The 22643-nt window shown below is 40.8% G+C and overlaps 2 protein-coding genes across 3 annotated transcripts in view; both read left to right on the top strand.

Moving 5' to 3' along the window:
- Nucleotides 1-13276, top strand: part of LOC126390202 (insulin-like growth factor 1 receptor) — a 54566-nt gene extending 41290 nt beyond the window's left edge. Inside the window, exons 13-21 of one of the 2 annotated variants that reach the window (XM_050044389.1) lie at nucleotides 809-968; nucleotides 1089-1188; nucleotides 2017-2087; nucleotides 2211-2440; nucleotides 2588-2695; nucleotides 3631-3793; nucleotides 4358-4487; nucleotides 4628-4762; nucleotides 7730-13276. In XM_050044389.1, the coding sequence (XP_049900346.1) occupies nucleotides 809-968; nucleotides 1089-1188; nucleotides 2017-2087; nucleotides 2211-2440; nucleotides 2588-2695; nucleotides 3631-3793; nucleotides 4358-4487; nucleotides 4628-4762; nucleotides 7730-8234 (1602 nt within the window). In that variant the 3' untranslated portion in view covers nucleotides 8235-13276. The remainder of the gene's footprint in view (nucleotides 1-808; nucleotides 969-1088; nucleotides 1189-2016; nucleotides 2088-2210; nucleotides 2441-2587; nucleotides 2696-3630; nucleotides 3794-4357; nucleotides 4488-4627; nucleotides 4763-7729) is intronic. The other variant, XM_050044398.1, reaches the window with a different exon arrangement.
- Nucleotides 13277-14165: 889 nt separating this feature from the next.
- Nucleotides 14166-21065, top strand: lrrc28 (leucine rich repeat containing 28). The gene is made up of 10 exons (XM_050051852.1): nucleotides 14166-14308; nucleotides 14953-15192; nucleotides 15372-15412; nucleotides 15745-15782; nucleotides 16178-16315; nucleotides 17620-17826; nucleotides 17912-18014; nucleotides 18223-18407; nucleotides 19634-19793; nucleotides 19963-21065. Exons 2-10 carry the CDS (start codon nucleotides 15025-15027, stop codon nucleotides 20027-20029), a joined length of 1107 nt encoding a protein of 368 aa, XP_049907809.1. The 5' UTR covers nucleotides 14166-14308; nucleotides 14953-15024; the 3' UTR covers nucleotides 20030-21065.
- Nucleotides 21066-22643: the final 1578 nt, after the last annotated feature.

Here is a 22643-nt window from a genome sequence, read left to right on the forward strand (position 1 = left end):
AACTATTTTAAGCTTAGAATTAGTTATGTTTTCTGACTAAGGTGTTTGTTGCACCTGATATGTTGAAGGACCATTGGGAGATTTGAAAATTCCAACAGCTTTTGGTCATGAACTCAAAGAGAAAGACATTACATTCAGTATACACTGACCCTGTAAACAGTAGTGAAGTATCAAAAAAACAACCCAGAAAACAAAGAAACCACAATTTAAAGGTCCAGTGTGTAGAATTTAGTGGCATCTAGCTGTGAGCTTGCAGAATTGAAACTTCTTCGGTGTGCCAAGCGTGTACGGTGGCCGACCAGAAAGTGTGAATGGTCCTATCTAGAGCCAGTGTTTGTTTTGTTCGTTCTGGGCTACTGTAGAACAACATGGCGGACTCTGTGGCAGAGGACTTACTCTGCATGCAGATATGAAAAGCTAATTCTAAGACAGTGAAAACAAAGCGTTTCTTATTTTTAGGTGATTATAAACTAGTGAAAACATAGTTATGAATATTATGTGGGATTTCTGCCGATAGATGCTCCTAAATCCTGCACACTGAACCTTTAAGTGGCTCCAATTTTTCTTACGTATATATTGACCAATCAACTGACCCAGTGACCAGACATGGTGAACCATATTAATTATTAATCAAGAGGGAGGATAAGTCCAAAACTGTCCTTCCTTTTATTGCGCAATAAAGATGAAAAACAGCAGGTCTTGGATTCTCTTTTAGTTTTTGCATTTGTCACATTCTGTCTTTAATAAGCCTTGTTTCATGATTGTATGGTTGTGTGTGTGTGTGTGCGTGTGCGTGTGCGTGTGTCAGACCGAGAAGCACGAATGTGTCTCTGGTCAGATGTATCACACACAGCGTGGTGTTCGGCTGTCCAACCTCAGTCCAGGAAACTACTCAGTCAGAGTGAGAGCCACGTCACTGGCTGGCAACGGCTCCTGGACACACGCTCTGGATCTCTACGTGGCCGAACGTAAGACACACACTTTCACGTGACTGCATCACTCCTTTGTATCTGTACATCTGTTTTTGAATAGCACAGAATTGATGATGACTGTGATCAGTAAAGTAATCAAAGTGTTTGCCTCAGCAGGATATGAAAACGTCCTCTACGCTATGATCTTCGTTCCCATCGTCATCATCCTCGTCATCTGCCTTTTAGTCTCAATGCTGGTGGTCCTCAGCAGGAAAAGGTGTGTGTGTGTTTCAGTGGCAACTAATGGAAAGGGTCCCTGCACAGATAGAGGATAGATGTAAGGAGTAAGATCTTTTTTGTTTAACCAGAAACAGCCTTGAAACTGCTATCGTCAAACCCACCAGACTCCTTTTAAATAAACAGCAATTTTATCATTGTAAAACACGCTTCATTCAAAGGCAACAAAAACAATATAAAACTCACAAAAACCAATCACCTATTCTGGTTAAAATAGTCTCTTAATTCATCCAGTTAGATGTGGAAATATGCTGCAGTGAGTGCAGTAAGTTGCCAGTCACTTAAACCAACAATCACTGACGGTGGTTACATTGCAGCCTGTTGCGCCACGGCTGATTGCTGCCCTCTCGCTCAGAAGTGGACCAATGTCAAAAATTGTTGTTCCCATTAGTCACTTTGGCACCATGGGAAAACAGGGTCAGGGTTGAAAAATACTGAACTTACCCTTTAAATTGACCTAAAAAATACATGAAGCAAAAGCATGTGTATCTATGTGATTTAAACTCTGGGAGACATTTTTGTGATATAAAGAATTTCATTTATGCAAGAAATTAACAACAGTCACGCTGAAAGAGTTATTTATTGTTTTCTAAGTTAATCAATGTTTTGAATTGCTTCAACCCCAGAAGGATTTCAGAAATGTTTCAGTGTTGCGTTGCCAGTAAATTTTGGAAGGTAAAACTGTGATATGCACGATTATACACCGAGCAAATCCCAAAAGTATGCATGCGCATGGTGTGTGTGTGTGAGAAGGTTTGTGCAAGTGTGTTTGTGTGTCTGTAAACACTTCTGTTTTTGTTTTGGTCAGAAACAGTGACCGGCTTGGAAATGGAGTCCTGTACGCCTCAGTTAACCCAGAGTACTTCAGCGCTGCAGAAAGTGAGTGAAGTGTGTGTGTATGTGTGTGTGAGAAAGAGAAATATAGTTCACAGTTTTATTGGTGTTGTAAAAATAACTGAAAACATCTATGCTGCGTCTTTAACATGTGTTTTGTTTGTGCAGTGTACGTGCCTGATGAGTGGGAGGTGGCACGGGAGAAGATCACCCTGAGTCGTGAGCTTGGCCAGGGGTCCTTTGGCATGGTGTACGAGGGCTTGGCAAAGGGTGTGGTCAAAGACGAACCAGAGACGCGTGTGGCCATTAAGACTGTCAACGAGTCGGCCAGCATGAGGGAGAGGATAGAGTTTCTCAATGAAGCCTCAGTCATGAAGGAGTTCAACTGTCACCATGTGGTATGAACACACACAAACACACACACAAACAAACACATGCATTAAGATCATACAGAGCAGTGGTGGGGTGTGCACGTGCTTCATAAAACAAAGACAAGGGTGTCAATTCTTGTGTCATGGAGATATGACGTGCTGTGTTTGGTGCAGGTTCGTCTCCTGGGAGTGGTTTCTCAGGGACAACCGACCCTGGTCATCATGGAGCTGATGACGAGAGGAGACCTGAAGAGCTACCTTCGCTCCCTCCGACCTAAAGAGGTACTGAGTGACTGAAATATGTGTTGTTGTTTGTTTGTACATTGATTAATGAGTCAGCTTGATTTGACTGTTGTTGATTTGACAAATGTCTGGGGTTTTTTTTTTTTTTTTTTCAGTTGTTAATAGCTGAATGGAAACATATATAGTTAAGATTTGGGAGAATGTAGTCACCGGTCATAAGACTTTGTACAGGGTCTTGTCAAATACACTGATGTCCTAGTTTGTGTCTGGCTCTGAATCTATGACCCCCCTTTACACCTTGCATTAAAATGTGTTTTGGGTGATCGGATTTCAGTCATACAGTGCTTGACAACATGAAAGTACAGGTGCAAATGCAGCCCAAATCACTGTGAGGACAACCAAACCACCTCCCCCGATGGTCAGGGACACATTGTGACCACATAAAACACAAATGTATTTTCAATTTTTGTAATCGTGCCAGACTCTTCCTGTTTGGAATAATTGGATCTCCATTTGGACACAGGATACATATATTAATACCAGGTGTAAATGTAATCAGGTTAAATCACATGTAGATACAATCTTGATTTGAGACAAGGTGTAAAGGGGTTAGTGCACGCTCATTTTCCCCTTAAAAACAACGTCTACAGTCAGTCGTGCCTTAATGGTAAGAGTGACAAATGTAAGGAAAATAAGCAGTTTTTTATCATCTGTAACAAAGCATAAGAAGTATCAGGATGCATTTATTAGCCAAAGCTGCGGTAGAATGTGGGTCAGTTTTAGTATAAATACAAAATCATCTTAGACTTTTGTTTTCTTTATAGAACTCTCTATTGTGGAGTAGGTGCACTGTATACAGTAAACACTTAGGGAACTCAAAACCTTTGGCTCAGCTACAGGACCTTGCTCTTCTTCTGAAAATCTACTCACTCCGATCTGTCTGTCCGTTTGTCTGTCTGTCTGTCTGTCTCCAGCAACAGTGGTCGAGCCTGTCTCTCCCTCCTCTAAAGAAGATGCTTCAGATGGCCGGGCAGATCGCTGACGGCATGGCTTACCTCAACGCCAACAAGTTTGTCCACAGAGACCTGGCAGCCAGGAACTGCATGGTGGCCGAGGACTTCACTGTTAAGATAGGAGGTAAAGAAGTGCAAGGCTGTCAGCGGTCAGCTATGGACCAGAGGTGGGAGGGGGTTGGGAACATGCCGATGAAGTGGAAATGTTTTAATTATCAAGTTACCGGATGGCCAAATTGTCAGGGTAACTTTAATTCCAGTAAAGGGAACCCTGTAGGGGCAGTAGTGTAGCTCTGTCAACATGTTTTCATCCCCAGAGCTGACCTCCTTGGTGGAAATGTGATGCAAGTAAACATGTTTCCAGATGTATTTCCTATCAGAGAACAGGATGAGACCCATATGAATGTGTAAACATTTTGAGTGTGAAAAGGTCATCATCAGGACCATTATCATTCCACTGATGTGCTAGGAAATTTAAAAGTCAGTAATGTCAGTATAGAGTGATGTACAGGGGTTACAGTAATATGTCTAGTCCTATAATCTCATTAAAGAGCGCCCTCCAGTGGAATATGGACCCACATGACACGACGATAACCAGCTGTAGGAGTTAGAACCATCTTTACCAGATGCTGTGGATGTTTTTTTAATAGATGTCAATGCTTCACTCCCTCTGTGTGTGTGTGGGTAGACTTTGGCATGACCAGAGACATCTATGAGACAGATTACTACCGCAAAGGTGGTAAGGGTTTGCTTCCTGTCCGATGGATGTCACCCGAGTCTCTGAAGGACGGAGTCTTCACCACCACCTCTGACGTCTGGTAAGCAGGCGCACGTAAACGAACACATTCACATGGTGGCTTTATTGTCTTTGTTTACCTCTGCCAAAGAATATGTTCAGAGTATGATAATAGAGACGCAGTGATTTAACCCCCTCACTCCACTCCTTCCTTCTGTGCAGGTCATTTGGAGTTGTACTGTGGGAAATCGCCACTCTGGCAGAACAGCCCTACCAAGGTCTGTCCAATGAGCAGGTGCTCCGCTTTGTCATGGAGGGAGGGCTGCTGGAGAAACCACAGAATTGTCCTGACATGCTGTAAGACACCAACACACATACAATCAGCAGATTTCTCACATTTCTATTGACAAGCCAATGTCTTCCTGTCTGCCATGTTTTCCTCTGCTTTGCTGACTGCAGTTTATTCACACAAACAACAAAGTGAAGCAGCACTTCTGCCCGTCAGCCTGCAGTCATTGGGATTTCCATACCACGGTGCTGATTGCATTCAAGGCCCGTCTGTTTGGCATTGTGTGCTTCACGATGTGTTTGTTCTTAATATGAAACAGCCCAAGTATAAATCCACATCAAAAGAGTTGTGAGCGTGGCAGACAAATTTGGCCACCAACCACACAACACTGAGGAAGAATCAGATGGTGAAGTCATGAGGAGAACAAATGTGATGGCTCAGGGTTTGCTGTGGGAATAATGACGATGCCTTCCAAAAGCAAATTTTTATTGATGAGACAGTTCTCTAACAGCAATCATTTTTAAATGCAGTGCATAAACTAGTGTTAAACATATAGATACAAGCACTTTCATAATAATTGCAGTGTGATTGTACAATATTTCTAAGTCTTGTACAGCTTAATATTAGAGTTGAGGCAAATGCTTTGATGTTTGATTTGATTGTTGCCATGGTTATTGACATGGACATATATATACAAAAATCCAACATGCAGTCCAACAATTATTTCTTATGCATCAACATTATTTTTAGTTATTCTCAGACAAAGACATTTAAACCTCATGATAGTTTTGTGACTTCGATCTCATCTAACGTCTACTAGTAACGTCAGTCACTAGCAGTCCAGCACTACTTAAACTGGGACAGTTTGACCACACATGAAAGTTTTACAGATAGGCCAGCAAGATGTCAAAAATGTCAAGTGTCTGGGATAGTTCCAAAAGTTGTGAAGCTGACCCCCAAAAGTCGAGTGCCAGATACCCCAAAAGAAGTTGGCATATCACAAATCTGCAGCTAGCTTGGCAGTCACCCAAAAACTTAAAGTAATAGCTAAGTCATCTTGCAAAGTATTTTTTTCTAGCTGTTATGGTTAATGTGTGATCTGCATGCAAATAAAGTGGCTAAGTGGCTTATCACGTGATAAGGTGCATCGACTGATGTCGTCATCTCTCATTTAGCCCCCTCCACCCTCAAAGATTTAAGTAATCATGAATATTTCTCAATGAAGCTTCGATGCCCAAAAAGTATTTGGGACAGCCCTCTTAATTTGTAGCTTTGCATTAGATTTTGATAGGTCTGCCATTGTGCTTGGATGGTATCTAATTTTAATACCTTCCTGAAATTTCACAGGGGTATACGGTAAATTATGGTATAAATGTGCGGTGCTATCTCCCCCCGCCTGCAACCGGCAAGTTCGCTACTTTCCTCAAGCTCTCCCAGCTTTTATAGCATAATTAATACACAATAGTTATATTTTTACACAATTTTTTCGTATTAAACAGAAAAATAGAATGGTACACCTTTTGAATTCAAGTTTCTCTTTTCATCGAACTACGACTAACGTTAATGACGCTTAATTGCTTCATCAACTCACAGTGAAACACATTAAATTCAAGCTTGACAGAAACAGAGTAAAATTCACCCAAACCATCCTGGTTAGTCTTGTTTGTCATTTAGTTAGTTAATGCAATGTTCCAACGATCACAGACTCTGATTTAGTCAAAATAAACTCTTAATTCACAGAGGTAGATGTGAAACAATGCTGTTTTCCCTGCTGTCTGTCTCTTTGCTGTTGCTAGCTGGTTGTTAATAGTCCAATGACGTTATCCCTAATACCAACAGCTGCCTGTTCCAACATTATAGATCAGAGACTGACCTCAGTGAGTTTAATAGAAAGAGAAGCACCTGTACTTTTGATGGTGCTGGAAATCATATCGTTGGGACTTTTAAATACCGTGGTATACCGAAATATTGTGATACCGCCCAGGCCTATCTGTCACTGCAACTCTTAATAGCATAGACAGTAACCATTGCAACCATTTATTCCTCCTTAAAGTAATAGTGCAACATTTTGGGAAATATGCTTACTCGCTTTTGTGCCACAGGTTAGAGCCTCTGTCCAAAGGTAACATGATCTCCCCATCAGCACCTTCAAAGCTTACAAATGTAGCATGTCATATCCTTTTGAACCACACAAAGACTGAAATGTAAAAATGTAAAACATTTTAGGGAAGGCCTGTACGTCTGGACAGAGCTGAGCTAGCTTTTGTCTTTGTGCTAAACTAAGCTAAATGGCTGCTTGCAGTAGCTACACAGTTAAATGTGCGAGTGATATCGACCTTCCTATCTAACTCTCAACAAGTATAGGCATATCCTCCAAAATTTTGAACTAATTCTCTTATCTTGCTTGCTGTCACTGTACTCCAAAGATAAAAATGATCTTTTAATGGTAATTCTGTGCCACAAACAAGAATCATTTAGCTAATCGATACATGCCATTATACAAGTGCATTGAAAGAAAAACTAAATGACAGATGAACTGTCATAGAAGACTGGCTAAAACAGCGTTTGGTTTACATCACATATTGTGATCTTTGTGGTAGCAATCAAAAGCAAAGCATATCAGCATCTCAGCCAAAAATGCTGCAGCTTCTTTGATTTAAAATGAAAGAGCTTCCGTCAGAGAAAGCGTTTGCTACACTTGATGTATCATTCAGTAAAGGTTGCCATCTTGGTGTGTCAGGCTTGTCAGATCCAGGGTTGATGTAGAGCTCGCCGTGCCAGCTGCTGGACCCTGGTGAAAGCAGCATCAGCTCTGTGCTTCATAAACAAGAAGCAGGGGGGTCACATACGGCCGTTTTAGCAACAGAAAGCAAACATTTGGCAAAAGTAAATATTGGCTTGTCGGTAGGAAGGCACAGTTCCTCTGGATAGAGTAATTACTACAGGAGACCATGTTGTTGATGTAGACTGAGCTAAACTCTGTGTGTGTGTGTGTGTGTGTGTGTGTGTGTGTGTGTGTGTGTGTGTGTGTGCAGGTTCGAGCTGATGCGAATGTGTTGGCAGTACAATCCTAAGATGCGTCCATCCTTCGTGGAGATCATCAGCAGCCTAAAGGATGAGCTGGAACCAGCTTTCAGAGAGGTTAGTTTCTTCTACAGCGCGGACAACAAGCCGCCTGATGCTCCGCAGCTCCACCTGGACAAGATGGACAACATGGATGATGTTCCTCTGGAGCCCCCCTCTTCCACGCAGCCACAGCAAACCCCAGTCCCCCAACAGACCCCACCCTCCCCGAACTCAGAGGCTCCACCCGCCCCCTCGTTAGCCCCCAGCTCCCCCTCCTCTCCCTGTACGTCGACCGCTGCCATGGACAAGCAGCCCTCTGGCCAGCAGGCAGCCAATGGGCTGTCGGGGGCGGGCCTAGCAGCGGGGTCAGGGGCGGTGCGGCCGTCTCTGGACGAACTGCCGCCATACGCACACATGAACGGAGGACGCAAAAATGAACGTGCCATGCCCCTCCCACAGTCCTCTGCCTGCTGATGGGACAGAGACACCCACCGGACTGCAAACCCTGCCACCTACGTCTCTACAGAACCTGATGTCTCAGTGGGTGGGATCTCTTTAAAATAAAAAAAACACTAACAGCAAAACCATGTCCACCAGCTGGGTGTGGCTACTCAGTGAGGAGCAAAGACTCACAGGAAGGTAAAGAAAACTGTCACTAAGTCCATGTTCTGCTGTACCTCCACACACCTTTTTCATATTGATCTAGTTTTGGTTTCTACCAGCTGGCTGTCAGACGTGACACTGCCCTCGCTGCTGAGTGGGAAGACCAAAAAGAAAACAGAAAGAAAAAGTTGATTTGAGGGAGACCGCTCTCTCTCTTTATGGCTGAACTTATTTTATAAATTGTTGTTTGTTACTTTTTTATACGTATTTTCAAAATGGGAAAACAAAATGTGTAGGCCTTTATAAATGATCGGCGTCGTGGTCGCTTTTGGGCGGGCATTATGGTGAAACTGTCAAGCATATCTAACAAAGAAGCACTTCAGAGAGGTCAGCATCTAAGTGGTCGTCCAGTAGTGTTGTTGTTCTGCAGGCTGGGTGTCAGCGTAATGCCGGGTCAACAGCCAACCCGCTGAAACAAACAACCAGAGGGAGAGAGGTCAAATCTGCCAAATTTGTTGCCAAAATCGTACTTCTTGTCAAATTCTCTCCTCTGCAACCCGGATTGAAAATGGAAGCAAAAAAAGAATTTTGATCTGCTCCCACATTCTTAAAATGTGTGATCAATGGGATATTAACTTCCCTCTACAGTCCTACACTATCCACAGCTATTGTACTCAGATGACATTGTGTGTAACCTTGGTTACATCAGTTTATCTGAAATCGAGCCACATCCTCTCACAAAGTGCCGTTCCGCTACGGTCTAAACACCAAATCCAGTCAATAAAGAAGCAAAAACAAATAACCTTAAAGCAAGGACTGCGGAGGGAAGCGCATTAAGGAGAAAATCAAATATGAACACTAGATCTACAACGGCGTCGTTGTTGTTGCATACAAACAGGTACTTTTTTAGACTAGTCATTAGTCTCCAACATCTCTACGTGGGCAGATCATTTATGTACGCACCAGTTGTTTGTGTCACTTTTCTAACTTTTATACAGTTGGAGACATTCATCATGTACAGAAAGAAGCTGCTATTCCTTATTTCTCTTGTGGTTGTAATATAGTTGATATCTATATATATATAAAAAGAGAAAAAAACTCCTTCAGGTTGGATCTATGAACGTTTCCACTACAGTCCTTTTTTTTAAAAAAAATGCTCGTAATTGTGTAAAGTGTATCTGAGCTGGTTTTTGTTTCTGTGTTTGCGTAAAGGTACGACAGTTTGCCTTGTGTTCTGAAACACCGGTAACTTCCCCTCCCATCTGACTCTAGGACAGTGATGGTACCAATGATCGATGTTCTGTTCTCTCAGGACGCCTTGGCCTCTGTCCTCTGGGGTCTGTACTGGGACTCCTTTAAATTTGGTACTCTCGTGGGTGTGGTGCTGCAGGACACAGCAGAACAAGCTTCAGATAGCTGGTAAATTAGGCAAAATAGACTGAATAATACACCCGTAATTTATGAGTTCAGTTTACTCCATGTATATTAAGTATACTTACAGAATATATGATTCATATTTTCCTAATATTTGTTAAAGTGCGGTCTTCTGTGCGTTTAATCTTGGTCAGGTTAATACACATTTTATAGGTTACGGTTTGCTAGCTTATTCAAAACGTGAGGAGAAAGCCCAATGCAAGCCAACGAGAAGGTGCGTCAGGCACACAGGATGTACTGCACTGCCACCCAGGTGAAAGAAGGAGTCCCGCTCTAAACTCACACCCAGAGGCTAGAGGTCAGGCATCACTGCTGAGTCCCAACTAAATCTCAGGTCAAAGAGAAAAGTGAAATCCTTCTCTAGTTTTTTTTTTTTTTTTTGTGTGCTGTCATACCCAGAGACATCCAGCCTGGTGTTTGTGTGTTAACCTCTGTCTGGTTCTGTATCCCTCTGACTCTGTTATTTCATTTTCTTTGATCAGTAGAAAGAGCAGTGTTTCTTACAATGGTCTGAAACCAGAAGAGGGTGGTTCCAGTTTTGGATGGGTCCTTGCACCAATGACACTAAAGCCCCACTAATGACAAAATGTAGTCAAAGGTCATCAGACTTGTCAAAATATAACTGAATACATCAATAAGAAATATTGTTAGTTAACTAAGATGGAACTTTTACTTTCAGTCAGTTGGTATATAAAGACAAAAGGCTTTTTGTCTTTAGATGAATAGAACTGATTGGTGATAGAAGAAAATAACATTTTATATATTGTGGTATACAGTAATATTTTTGATGTATCTCAATACTTTGACAACGTTTTGTCAGTTTCGGGGCTCCAAATGTTTGTGCAATGTAAGAACTTTGAGTTCAAAGTACAAATGAATGCAAAATATAATTGATTTAATGTAGCAGTCAGAATATCTTATTTTTCTCAGTGCAACAACCTGTGTGTGGGATAATTTCACTTTCTGCAATCAGCTTCTCTCTTGGATCAGGGGTGGTTTTCTGTATGCTGCTGGAGTTAATCCACATTATTTATCTTTTCTCAACATATTAACATGTTTGTAGACGATTGCTGATGTTGAATTGGCTTGAGAAACGGGCAGAGTGGAATTATCCTACAGCTTTAAGAAAAATAAGATTTCACAGTTGAGGGTTAAAGGACTCGACAGTAACAAATGCTCATGAGGCTCTTCTTCTGAATGTGTTCTTTTTATTACATCTAAATTCAGCACGACACAATTGATGAGAGAGCTAACTGTAACTGGAGATCCCCGTGCTGAACATCTGAGCATCAGACAGACTGTTTTATTAAGGTTTACTGAAGAAACCCATGGCACTAAAATATGAAGACGATCCGAGAGGACCGCGTGGAAAGAAAGGTTTGGATTCCCAGCCCAGATGTTTCTAGGTTATTTATGTTGTTGTTTTTTGTGAAGTGTAAATCACTGTACAAATTCCCCACACATTTTTTTCTCCCTCTAATATTTTGATGTTCTTTTGCTATTTTGGGGGAAGGTTTTGTTTTTTTATTCCTTCAACCATCCATCTACCTCACTTTTTTCTCTTTTTTTTCTATTTACATGTACAGAAAAACAAAACATCTCACCTCTGTGTTCCCGGCTGTAATGACGATCATACTGAGTGCTGTTAATATGGTCAAACTCAAACCACAAACCGAACCATCCTGGAGGGGAGAGGGCACAAAACATGGTAGTTAAAGTGGAAAAATAGGTTCATGCTGATAGATATTTCTCTTTATGTGCAGATAATCAGCAAATCTTAAGGTTTTAATAGCTGCTGGTTTTCTTGGTGTCTGGCAGACTAGATGCGCTGTTGTTAGACGAGCTGTTAGAAACATGGTAGAAGGAAGGAAGTGCAGTGTTCTCCCCCTGTTATTAAAACCTCCTGACCTCCTGACCTTTCCCTTCTGCCTCACCTCCTCCTCCTGTCCCCCAGGTACTGCTCCTTTTTCAAACCTACAGTCTGAAGTCAACCCCCACACTGTGCCTCTCATGTATGGTAATGACATTTGAGTCACATTGCTCTGCATCTGCTTTTTGATTCTTGGAAAACCCAACTGGTCATTTTACAACACTTCCTGCTGTTCTGAAGGTATTTCCAGAATGCTCAAAGACGTTTTCCAAATTGGGATTGTATTTTCCTTTGGAAATCACACATCTACTTGCTTGCTCTGGAAAACACAAGTATAACTGATAGTAAAACTTTGGATTAGAAAATAGAGCCACAAGTTGACACATGGGGTTTAAAGTCCTTTTTTCGTATGCTGCAGACAATATTTTTTAGTCAGGATGTTCAGAAGAGTCTTTGAGGATTCTGGAAAATTTTAGAAACAGCGGTAAATGTTGTTGGATGCTTAGCCCTGTGATTCGAATGTAATGGTTATACATCAGAAGCACAAACTGGGACTACTGGAAGGTGTCAGTTGTGAAAGAAGAATCCACGACATGTCAGAAGGTCCATGCTGTCTTTAAGCAGCAAGCAAGTTTCTAACTGGACGATTTCAGACATTGAGTCTAAACTCTGGTTGAAGCCAGTGTCTTGACAGGAATGCTGTAACTGGATTCTTTGCGACATTAAGAATGGAATTGGAGGCATATTGTTTTGGTGCGACGATTTTCACTACACATAAAAGGACATTAAGCAATACCTCCTTTTGGCGGGGTCTGCATGTCCAGTTTGAGACAGTTTACACTGGTTACCTCTCAACATGTTCCTCAGTTCTTACCGCTTCTTGTTTTTGCTACAGTGAAATTTATCCAAAGACATGCTAAGTGTTCCAGTTTCCCACCCTCTGTTAGATGAATTTACTGACAGGTAATCTGTATTCCCACATACTCAGCTGGGCGTCAGTGTTCACTGGAAGCTATTTGTTCTCTATATTACTTCCTCCTCATGTCTTTACTGCCATTACAAGACTTTTGACGCTGTTCCTTGTGCCTAGACTTGTTGCCATGGTGATCATAATACCAGTAAAGAAAGCATCCCTCTCCCTCCCCTTACACGGTCGGTTTGTAGCGTCAGGCTGGGAGTGATTTTAGCTCCTTTCACCCAGTCCGACCACAGCCGACCATATGAGACCAGGATGCGTACTTCAGTGTTTGTGGTCTGATTTTGGCCTCACTGTTACCACTGGAACACCACAGAGTGGACATGAAATCGAACAATTTTTTCTTTTTCCCCTTTTGTGTTACATTGATGGCCAATTTGTTACCAAGATTTTGATGTGTGTAAGTTATTCATAGCCTTCCAACTCTTGCGTTTCTATTGAAATGATCTGTTAGATTGAGGTTTCATTTTGGTTTTCTTTTGTACATGCTGTTAAAAGAATTTTTCCTGTTATCGATATATTCTGAGTACTGGGAAAAATGATTGGCTGAAGGAAAAGAGAATGTCTGTTTCTCTGATTCTTTTTTTTTTTTTATACACAAGATTTAAGATGAATAAAAATGTATGCAAACTGTTTCACTGCTTGTGTCTGTGGGGAAGTGTGTATTATTTATGCTTCTACTGCCATATTTGAAACAATGCAACAGAGGGGACACATTTCCACACTTCACATTTTGTCCAGCTCTGTGACACAAGGATTGCCTCAAACATCATTGCCTACACAGTACAGTAGCCATAAAGCTAAACATATAACTGGATCCACAATAGAAGTGTGTTATGACAAGGACTGGTCCCAGCAAATGAGGAAATAATGTGGGTATATCTGGAGTCAGAAAGGATAAATACCCTTTACTCCACTATAACTACAGTAACAAGTTACCACTGCCAAATTAGGTAATGCCTGTACATACAAAATATAAAGTGGAGACATCCTGCACTCAGTCCTCAACATACACACCAGGTTTAATTCATTTCAGTTAAAGGGAGGTCAGATGGTGGGGCTTTAAATGTGCAGTGATTTAAACTCTGCATCATAGACTGTTGGTCTCCCTCATTCTTAAGACAAAATTAGACAAAAAAAATAGTATAAAGTCCCTTCTGCGGAGTTGGGAAGGACAAAATGTTTTAATAATTAATAAAATAAGTTTAAAAAAAAACATGCATTAACAGTTAAGCAGCATTTTATGGACTGAGGTCATTTCAACTGCTTTACTGGGTAGTTATTATTTAAAAATACATAATATTTTATCAGATTACCATATATAGGCTACTGTATTTAAATCTTAATCTGCAAAATAACCTGTAGCTCTCAAATAAATTAAAATTTAGTCATTTCATTTACGATGCAGTTTAATAATGTAACAGCAGGTGGCAGCATCAGTGCGCCAACAGTGTCCTGCCTGCAGTGAATTAAGAAGAAGAAGAAGAAGAAGAACGAGCGTGACGTTTGACGCAACAGTGACGTCTTACGTTGTTTACGACTGCTGGTGTTCAACAGCCCATTACAGCCCATTATTAGCTGTTGTGCTTTTGCAAACATATATTGAGCATTAGTGTGCATTTGCTGGAAAAAAAGAGTAGAATAGAAAGTTTCTGCACAATTAAGGTAAATAATTGTTTTCTTCGCGGCTTATTGTTATCGACAGTAATGTGCTAATAGCAGCCACTTAGCTAGCATGCTAATGGTGCTAGGTATGACAGATGCAACGTTAAACGGGGAAAGGCGAGCATCATGTCAGCGAGCTGAAGTCAGCTTTCACTAACATAACAACAGATACAGGCTGTAGTGTCTTTTTGTAGTATGTGGCGTCTGTAACAGCAGCTCTCCTGCGTTGTGTTGTCAAAGCCACCGGAAAACTGGCGGTAATTTAGCTAGAAGTGGCCTGTTAGGCAGCCATTGCCTCCCACAGCAACATAGTTTGTCATACATACAGTAGTTAGAGGTCATTTTTTTTATTTTGCACATCACGCTCATGTGTGTGTGTGTGTGTGTGTGTGTGTGTGTGTGTGTGTGTGTGTGTGTGTGTTTGTAAAACTTTAAAAGTTTAAAACTAGTATGTCCTCGCTGAGTATGCCTGTTATTAACTAGAGTAATTCACAGTGCAGTTATTTACTTTGTACTTGGTGTAACAATATTTGGTCCTAATGAGCCTGCTAACTGCTGTGTTATCCTGGTCTGTTCAGCCCCACTGGTCAAATAAGCTAACACTGATGTCTCTTTGTGCCTCTGTTCAACTGCTTTTCTTTCAGGAAGCAGTTATGTCATAGTGAAAAGACTCACTGTCAAGTCTCCTCCACTGGGGAGGAGAGGTTTTCTCAGAGATGGCAACTGAACTCCATGAGACTATTTGCATGGCCAAGCAGGAGCGCCACAAAAATCTCTTTCTTAACTACAGAAACCTGAATATTTTCCCTGTAGAACTGCTGAAGGATGAAGGCCTGCAGTTTCTGGAGAGACTGTACATGAAGAGGAACTCACTCACAACACTGGTATTAATGGAGTGCATGCTACACGAAGTATATCACTGATGCAGTTAATTGTTACAAACAATTTACAGCTGTTTGAAAGTCTGCTAGTTCAACAAAAGAGGCAGCAGTGAGCAGGGCATTTTCACATGTTTATTTTAATGTGAAGCTTACAGACTGTTTCTGCTTCCTCTTTCTATCAGCCTGACAATCTTGCTCAGAAGCTCCCAAATCTCATTGAACTGTGAGTATTCAGCAAAGCTGTGTTTTTTGTACAAATGATAGCAGCAATTTTTATTTGATAGAAAAGAGCTGCTGTGAAAAGTTGCATGAAACTGCATTACTGTATATTGCCTGGTTTCCCTGGTATAATTGGAAGGTGGCTGATGAATTTATGTTGTGACTATCTGATGTATTCCTGAATTGCAGTTCTGACAGACTATTACACTTGGATGGTTGCCCAGCAGTTCAAAATGACAATAATAGGCCTTACACTGTTTTTTTAACAATAACCAGGAGATGTGAAATTGTTCGGCCTGTTCAAACTGTAACTTTTTTTCTTTTTTGTCATTGAAGGTATTTGCATTCAAACAACATAGTCATTATTCCTGAAGGTAAGTCCTCTGTTATGACATAATATATGCCTGTGTATACAATGATTCAAAGCAATTTAACAATATAAAATAAGGGACTACTGAAAACTGTTAAAAGTTTAAGAAAAAGATTAAATGAAGCACAACCAACAACCACAACCAGAAAAAAGACTGGGCGCTCAGGCTGTAGAAATCCTCTCTGACACACATTAATTTCTTAACAATGACATGGCATAAGATGATACAGAATGTTATATTAGTAAGACCTTTAATAAAATGGAGAGCAGAGAAATTTAAACTAGAGAAATTCTGAGATGAGGCCAGCCTGACAGTTGTATTTGACTGCAAAGCCTTTATCTGTGCTGGTTAAATTTGACTTTTTACAATAAAGAGAGCAACTGTGGTTTAATCCCCAGCTATTGGAAACCTGGCCAGACTGCAGTCATTGGACCTGAGCAATAACGCCCTCCAGTTCCTTTGTCCAGAGATTGGGCGACTGAGGTCTCTGCGGCACCTGAGACTGTCCAATAACCAGCTGAAATGCCTTCCTCCAGGTAACACACAGCGACTGTCTGTCATTAATTTCTCACAGTCCTCTCCAAGCGCAAGGTCAGTCACTTTAATCATGTTAATCATGTTTAATCACTTTAATTATGTTAAAAGCACAGTTGAAATTTAACAATGGTTTTCCATGCCCGCTGTAACTGATAAACGTCAGACCATACATACGGTAAGAAGAAAAAAAGATGTACACATACACATCTTAATTGTGTGTATGTCAAATATATGTGCACATATAAACATAGTTATACACATACACTGACCAGCCTAAACATAAAACCACTGACAGGTGGAGTAAATAATTTTGATCATCTTGATACGAGATTGTTATGCACCACCCACCTACACAATGTAACAATGTTGTAGACCAAGTACCCCTCACACAGCAACAGAATTGAGTTGTAAGTATTGAAATTGCCAGCAGAGGGCAACAGAGCTTCAAAAATGAGAAACGGCATTACTGTACTGTGTGCCCGTAACACAGTGAGAATATGGACATTGTGTCTTTACTACAGATGCAGAGACCAGGCGTCATAACTGAATCTAAAATCCAGATGAATTTGTTTTCATATTTTTACAATTATGGTTTAACTTGACATTTTAATGTTATATTACATTTCAGCATCAGTACTTTTTTTTTTTTCAAACAATTCAGGAACATCTGTGACATTTCAGCAGCCTATTATTAGTAACTGACAACAAGAACATACCACAAATGAATCTGTCTATACTAGCCTCTTAACACGCTCAGTCAGACAGCGATCTGTTTGCCATCTAAAGATATTTTCCATTCTCTTGTTTTTGTCAAGTTTCACTGCCATTTACAGCCATTTAATGCAAAGTGCAATTGTTTTGCTAAAAATACAGTTTGATACCAAAAGGTCACAGATATGATCACAGCAACAGTCTGACTGACTTAATTCCTTTTGACCTATCCTCATGTTACTGAATCCTCTGTCTCACTGTCAGTCTGTCTGCAGACTACAGCAGGAAAGGGTAATGTGATATTGAGAAACACATAGGTTACAGCCCAAATATCAGAGTGTTCTGTCTTGGTTTCAGACTGTTTGGAAATGTTAGAGGACATAATGCTGCTGTTAGTCAGCATTTAAAGTTACAACAGATTTAGTCAGCTAAAACTGTCAAGTTCCAAATCATCCCATTAAAAACACTTTGTCACATTTTGTGCTGTTTTATTCCGAGATTTGTTGTTGATTTGGGTTTTTTACAAGGTAGAGATCTCATTTTGAAAGACTGTTTCAGACTCTCTCTCATCATGTCTGTCTGATACCTTCAGAGATCGGTGATCTGCAGGACCTGGAGACTCTGGACGTGTCAATGAATCAGCTGATGTCGCTACCTGACCGGCTGCGCCGCTGTGTCTCTCTGCAGAATCTGACGGCCGATCACAACTCGTTGAGCCACGTTCCCCGGCAGCTCTGCTGGCTCCACCGCCTCAACCAACTCTCCATGGCTGCTAACAGGCTGACCTTTCTACCGCTCGGTCTGTAATACCCCCTTATCTCTGTGTTTCCATAGTGATGTAGCTATCATGAGGGAGGCATTGTTAACATCTTTGTGTGTTTCAGATCTGGGCAGATCACGAGAGCTGCAGTTTGTGTTTGTGGACAACAATGGGGATCTGAAAGGCCTCCCCTCGTACCTGTACAACAAGGTCATCGGCTGCAGCGGGTAATACAGCCTATTCAGACAATTCAATTTGATACAGAGCAGTATGAGTTAGTTTAGCTATGCGTTGTTCAAATAGTGGAATTAAATTATTAAAATGAAAAAAAAATGTGATGGTAACAATATAGAAAAATTGCAGTCACACAATGTTTCACATGAGACTTAAAAAAAATATTCAGCGAGCATATGTGTGTGTGTTGCTGCTGTTTAGGTGCGGTGTGTCAGCCCAGGTGTTGGAGGGTGACATTGGTGAGGCACTGGGTGAAGCACTGAGTGAGGCCCTGGTCGGGCTTCCGGCTGAAGTGAAGGTGGTGGGCTCAGAGACGGATAACGTGATCCCCCTGGAGGAGATCGCCTTGAGGACCCTGCACCGCATGTACCACCACCGCCCATCCGGTGAGGAGTTATACACCCCCTACTGAATGTACACATGTGGTCAGCTGTGTCTCATTAACGTAGAACCTACACCTAACTTATATTTTGATTTGATTCAGGGGCCTGCGATCAGTATCAGACGACATTATATGATTATATATTTAACACAGTCTGTCACAGAAGAAGCTGCCTTTTGCTTTTGGCCATAAAAGATAAAAACAACGCATAAATAATGTAAATAATTGTAACCGGTTAAGTGCAGTAAAGTTTATTTTAAATGGACTCCACCAACACACATTAAAGGGCACATGGGATAAGGTTTTCTTTCTGCCAGAAAGCCCTTTATGGAAGAGATGCTTTTATTTTAACTCAAATCCTTGATCCTTTTCCAGAAACTTGAGGGTTATCTGTCCCTGAAGGCAAACTTCTCTCAACAGTCGTAAAAGATAGATGAACAGCAACGTCATTTAACAAATAAAAAGACAAAGACAAAACAACTGTTTTTTGCTAGTCAGCAGATTGGCATTGCATAAATTAGCCCAGCAGCTAGCAGAGTTTTTCTCTACTCAATGACATGTATTACTTAAACTTTTTCTTACTCACCATTGGTTAAAATCACTGCATCACCGGACAGAATATCACGGTTTCATTTCAGCCTGCCTGCACGTTTTTTACCCTAACATTGTTGAAACCGAGCAGCTAATGTTGTATTTTAATGTAGTTAATGATGACCATGCTCATTATCCATAAGTGCGACAAAAAGGTCAATTTATCAAACACTTAAACAAGCGGAACACAAACTTGCAAAATGTCTTTTTCTTCTTCTTCATCTCTGCCCGCTGTAACTTGCTGCATCCCCTTAATCCGCATCCAGTTTGCTTTACACACGGAGCTCGTTATGCTAAAGTGCTAAAGAACTTTTCTTATCCTCCAAAACTAAGAAAATAGTTGACATAAAAAGACAACACATCGATTATATGGAAGTGATTTGAATTTCTCAAAAGCGATGAGGTGCAGACGGTCTGCAAAATATGCTGTTGGTCAGCATTATCAAACTGAATATTTTAATAGATATTTATATTTTTCAATATGGAAAATGATATTGTGATCATACAGATACAGTGTTCCATATTACCCAGCCATAGAAAAAAGTGTGGTAAGCAAGTTGGTTACAATCAAGTTTCTGAATATGTTCTTTGTTTGACTGCATATAGTAATGAACGCTTCCTGTACTGTTGTGTTTTCAGACCTCAACTTGCTGCCTCCCATCAGCCTCCCAAAGAGCCTGCTGGACCTGCTGCAGTTCCCCCTGGGACACTGCCACCGATGTAGCCAAGCCATGTTCACCATCATCTACCCCAAACTCTTCCCCCTCCGTGATACTGCACTGGCCGGAGTGCACCGCAGGTCAGAACAAACACACCTCCAATCCTTTGCAAAATGAGTGCGACAGATTGCTGACTGGTCCTACTGGATTTAGCAAATTTGCTCTATTTCATTCCAGTGTTGAAAGATGACTGCAAGTCGCAGCTAAACATGCATGCTCATCTTACTCACACTTCTCTTTCCTCTGAAGGACGACTGTGAGTTTTGTGGCCTATTGCTGCTCCAGCCGCTGCCTCCGGACCTTTGACCTCCAGTGATGACGTTGCTTTCATTCGCTCAGGAGCTACTGAGTGGTTTCCAGAAGGTGGCAGATAACGGCTTGTAATTCGTGTGGACCCTGAGCGTCTCTGAGCTCTGTGCTTGACTGACTATTCTGAGAAGCACAGAGAAGCAGCCTGTGTGGATGTATGAAGGTCAGATGACGGACACATGGCTCGTTCAGCAACGTTTCAACACACTTAAGTCAAAACCTCAAACCTGCATGATGTCCCTGAATCCAACCAACTGGGTGGATTGTATTCCTCTGTGTATGGTGGGTTTAAATAATAACTACAGTGTGTGAACAGCGAACTAACAGTATTAGACCTGAAGTACTCACTAATGGGCACTTTTAAAACAAGCACTGTTTGATTTTTGTGAAATCAGCAATTTCTCACACAGAGGTATATCGCAGCAGACATCCCATTGACTGTGTAGTCATATTTGAGGTATTAACATTTTCTAGTGCAGTTTGTTAAACTGATTACTGAAGAAAAATTGAAGGATTAAAAGAATGTGTATCTATTTTGTGTATACATTTTCAGCAGCAGGCACAGGCACCTGTTAGATAATTATTATGAAGCTATTTATACCATCTCCATACCAGTCAGTAAAACGAGCCAAGGATTTGTCTCACGTATTTGTCAAAAAGGTAACAGAGTTTTGTCAGAGTTTGTACTATCATATTGGACACAGGTATCCATTTTGGAAATTTGACTGATTTTGGAGCAGAATTTATTATGTAACATGTTTAAAACTAATATTTTTATCTTTAAATGAGTGTTAATGCACTATGTGTGAAATTTGCAAACACCCAAAAATGAGTAAATCTTTTGCAACAGTTTTAACGTCTGCAGGACCGTTCAGTTTAGGTCAGAGGTTTCTGTCATCATCAAGGTTTGAACACATCAGAGGCACTGTGTGATTCTCATGTTAAACTGATGCTGTGCTTGATGTTCATTACTATGTTGTGCACTTATTATTTATCATTTGATTGTGCAGCATTTGGCAGTAAATGTTGACTGATCTCAAAAACTTTCTGTGAATTTGTATCTTTTTTTTTTTTTTTTTTTTTTTTCTGACACCAAAGAGTTTGTCATAGTGGATGCATGGAAAGGTGTTAATGTGACAGTTGGACAGTGGTGAAAGAAGTATTCAGATCTTTTGCTCAACTAAATGTAATACTGCAGTGTTTAAAAGGCCTGCATTCAAAATCTTGAGTAAAAGTACAGAAGTAATAGCATAAAGATATACCTGAAGTACCAAAAATAAAAGTACTCTTCAGGCAGAATGGCCCATTTCTGAATAATATATATTATTTTATTGGATTATAATTATAGTTGCATTAATGTGTAAGCAACTCTAATGTTGCTACTTTAAATACTGCAGGGTAGCTAGCCATAATAATACATAATTTATTAGATGATTGATTTATTTATATTTAAACCTGCAAAGGAAGCTTGTTTTTAAATAACTGTGGAGTAAACCATACAACATTGCCTCCAAAATGTAGTGAAGTAAAAGTATAAGGTAGCATAAAATGAAAAAAACTCAAGTACAAGTACCTCAAATGTAACAGTACTTAAGTGCAGTTATTGAGTACTTAGTTACATTTCACCATTGCAGTTGTCGCTGTAAAAAAAACACTTAACTGTTACAAGATTTTAAATATTAATACAAATACAAATCATAGATCATGACAGCAAAAGTTTTCCATCCTAAACACCTCCATTTCTCCTGCTGTCTGTCTGTGTGCCCTCTGTCTGGTTCACAGCAATGAATGTATGTATACATTTGGAGTAATGACAGCTCCTTAGCTAACATCACCAGCTGTCTTTACCGTGAACTACATGTCACTGTAGCAGTCAGTGACATGTAGTTGTCAATGTCAGTAGGTCAAGCTCTTTGGCTTCCCTGCAAGTGGGATACACACCTAACACACAACCTGGCAACAGGAACTGTTGCGTCAAATGGCCCTGAGTCAAGCTTTCCAAGGAAGCTTTGCATAACTCCTGATTCAGTGTGTTCCTCTGTCGTACCAGCTATCTTCTTCAAAAACACTGTTAAGTCTCACCTGTATCCTCTTCCTGTATTGTAAAGGATGTAAAGTCCAAAGACAATGAGGCTCTCTTGCAGAGACATTTTAAGCCTTAATTCAAGTTGCACATTCATTATGAAAACAGCGGCCATGCTAAATGGTAAAGCTATAAACAAAAAGGGTTTTACTTCAGGTATGGTGATACACACAGGCTTCTGAGGTCAAGCAGTATCAGGAAATGCATGTTGAATGTGTATCAACACATCTTGCAGTGAGGCAATGCAACTAAGACCACATTCTTGTTGAACAATGAGGGTGCATTAAAAAAGGAAAGGCCACATGAAGCCTATATATAGGTTGTGTGTGTGTGTGTGTGTGTGTGTGTGTGTGTGTGTGTGTGTGTGTGTGTGTGTGTGTGTATGTGTGTATGTATGTATGTACACGTGGCAGGCATGTGTATGTCTGTATGTGAAGAGGGTTGTGGTTGAGCAGAAAGCAGTGCGGCTCCATTACCAGGATCGATGAGAGTGTTCAGATGAGTATGAGACTATGATCCTTTCTCCGCCTGATGCTTC

The sequence above is a fragment of the Epinephelus moara genome, chromosome 1, assembly GCF_006386435.1.
Source record: "Epinephelus moara isolate mb chromosome 1, YSFRI_EMoa_1.0, whole genome shotgun sequence".
In the NCBI taxonomy this organism is placed as follows: Eukaryota; Metazoa; Chordata; class Actinopteri; order Perciformes; family Serranidae; genus Epinephelus; species Epinephelus moara.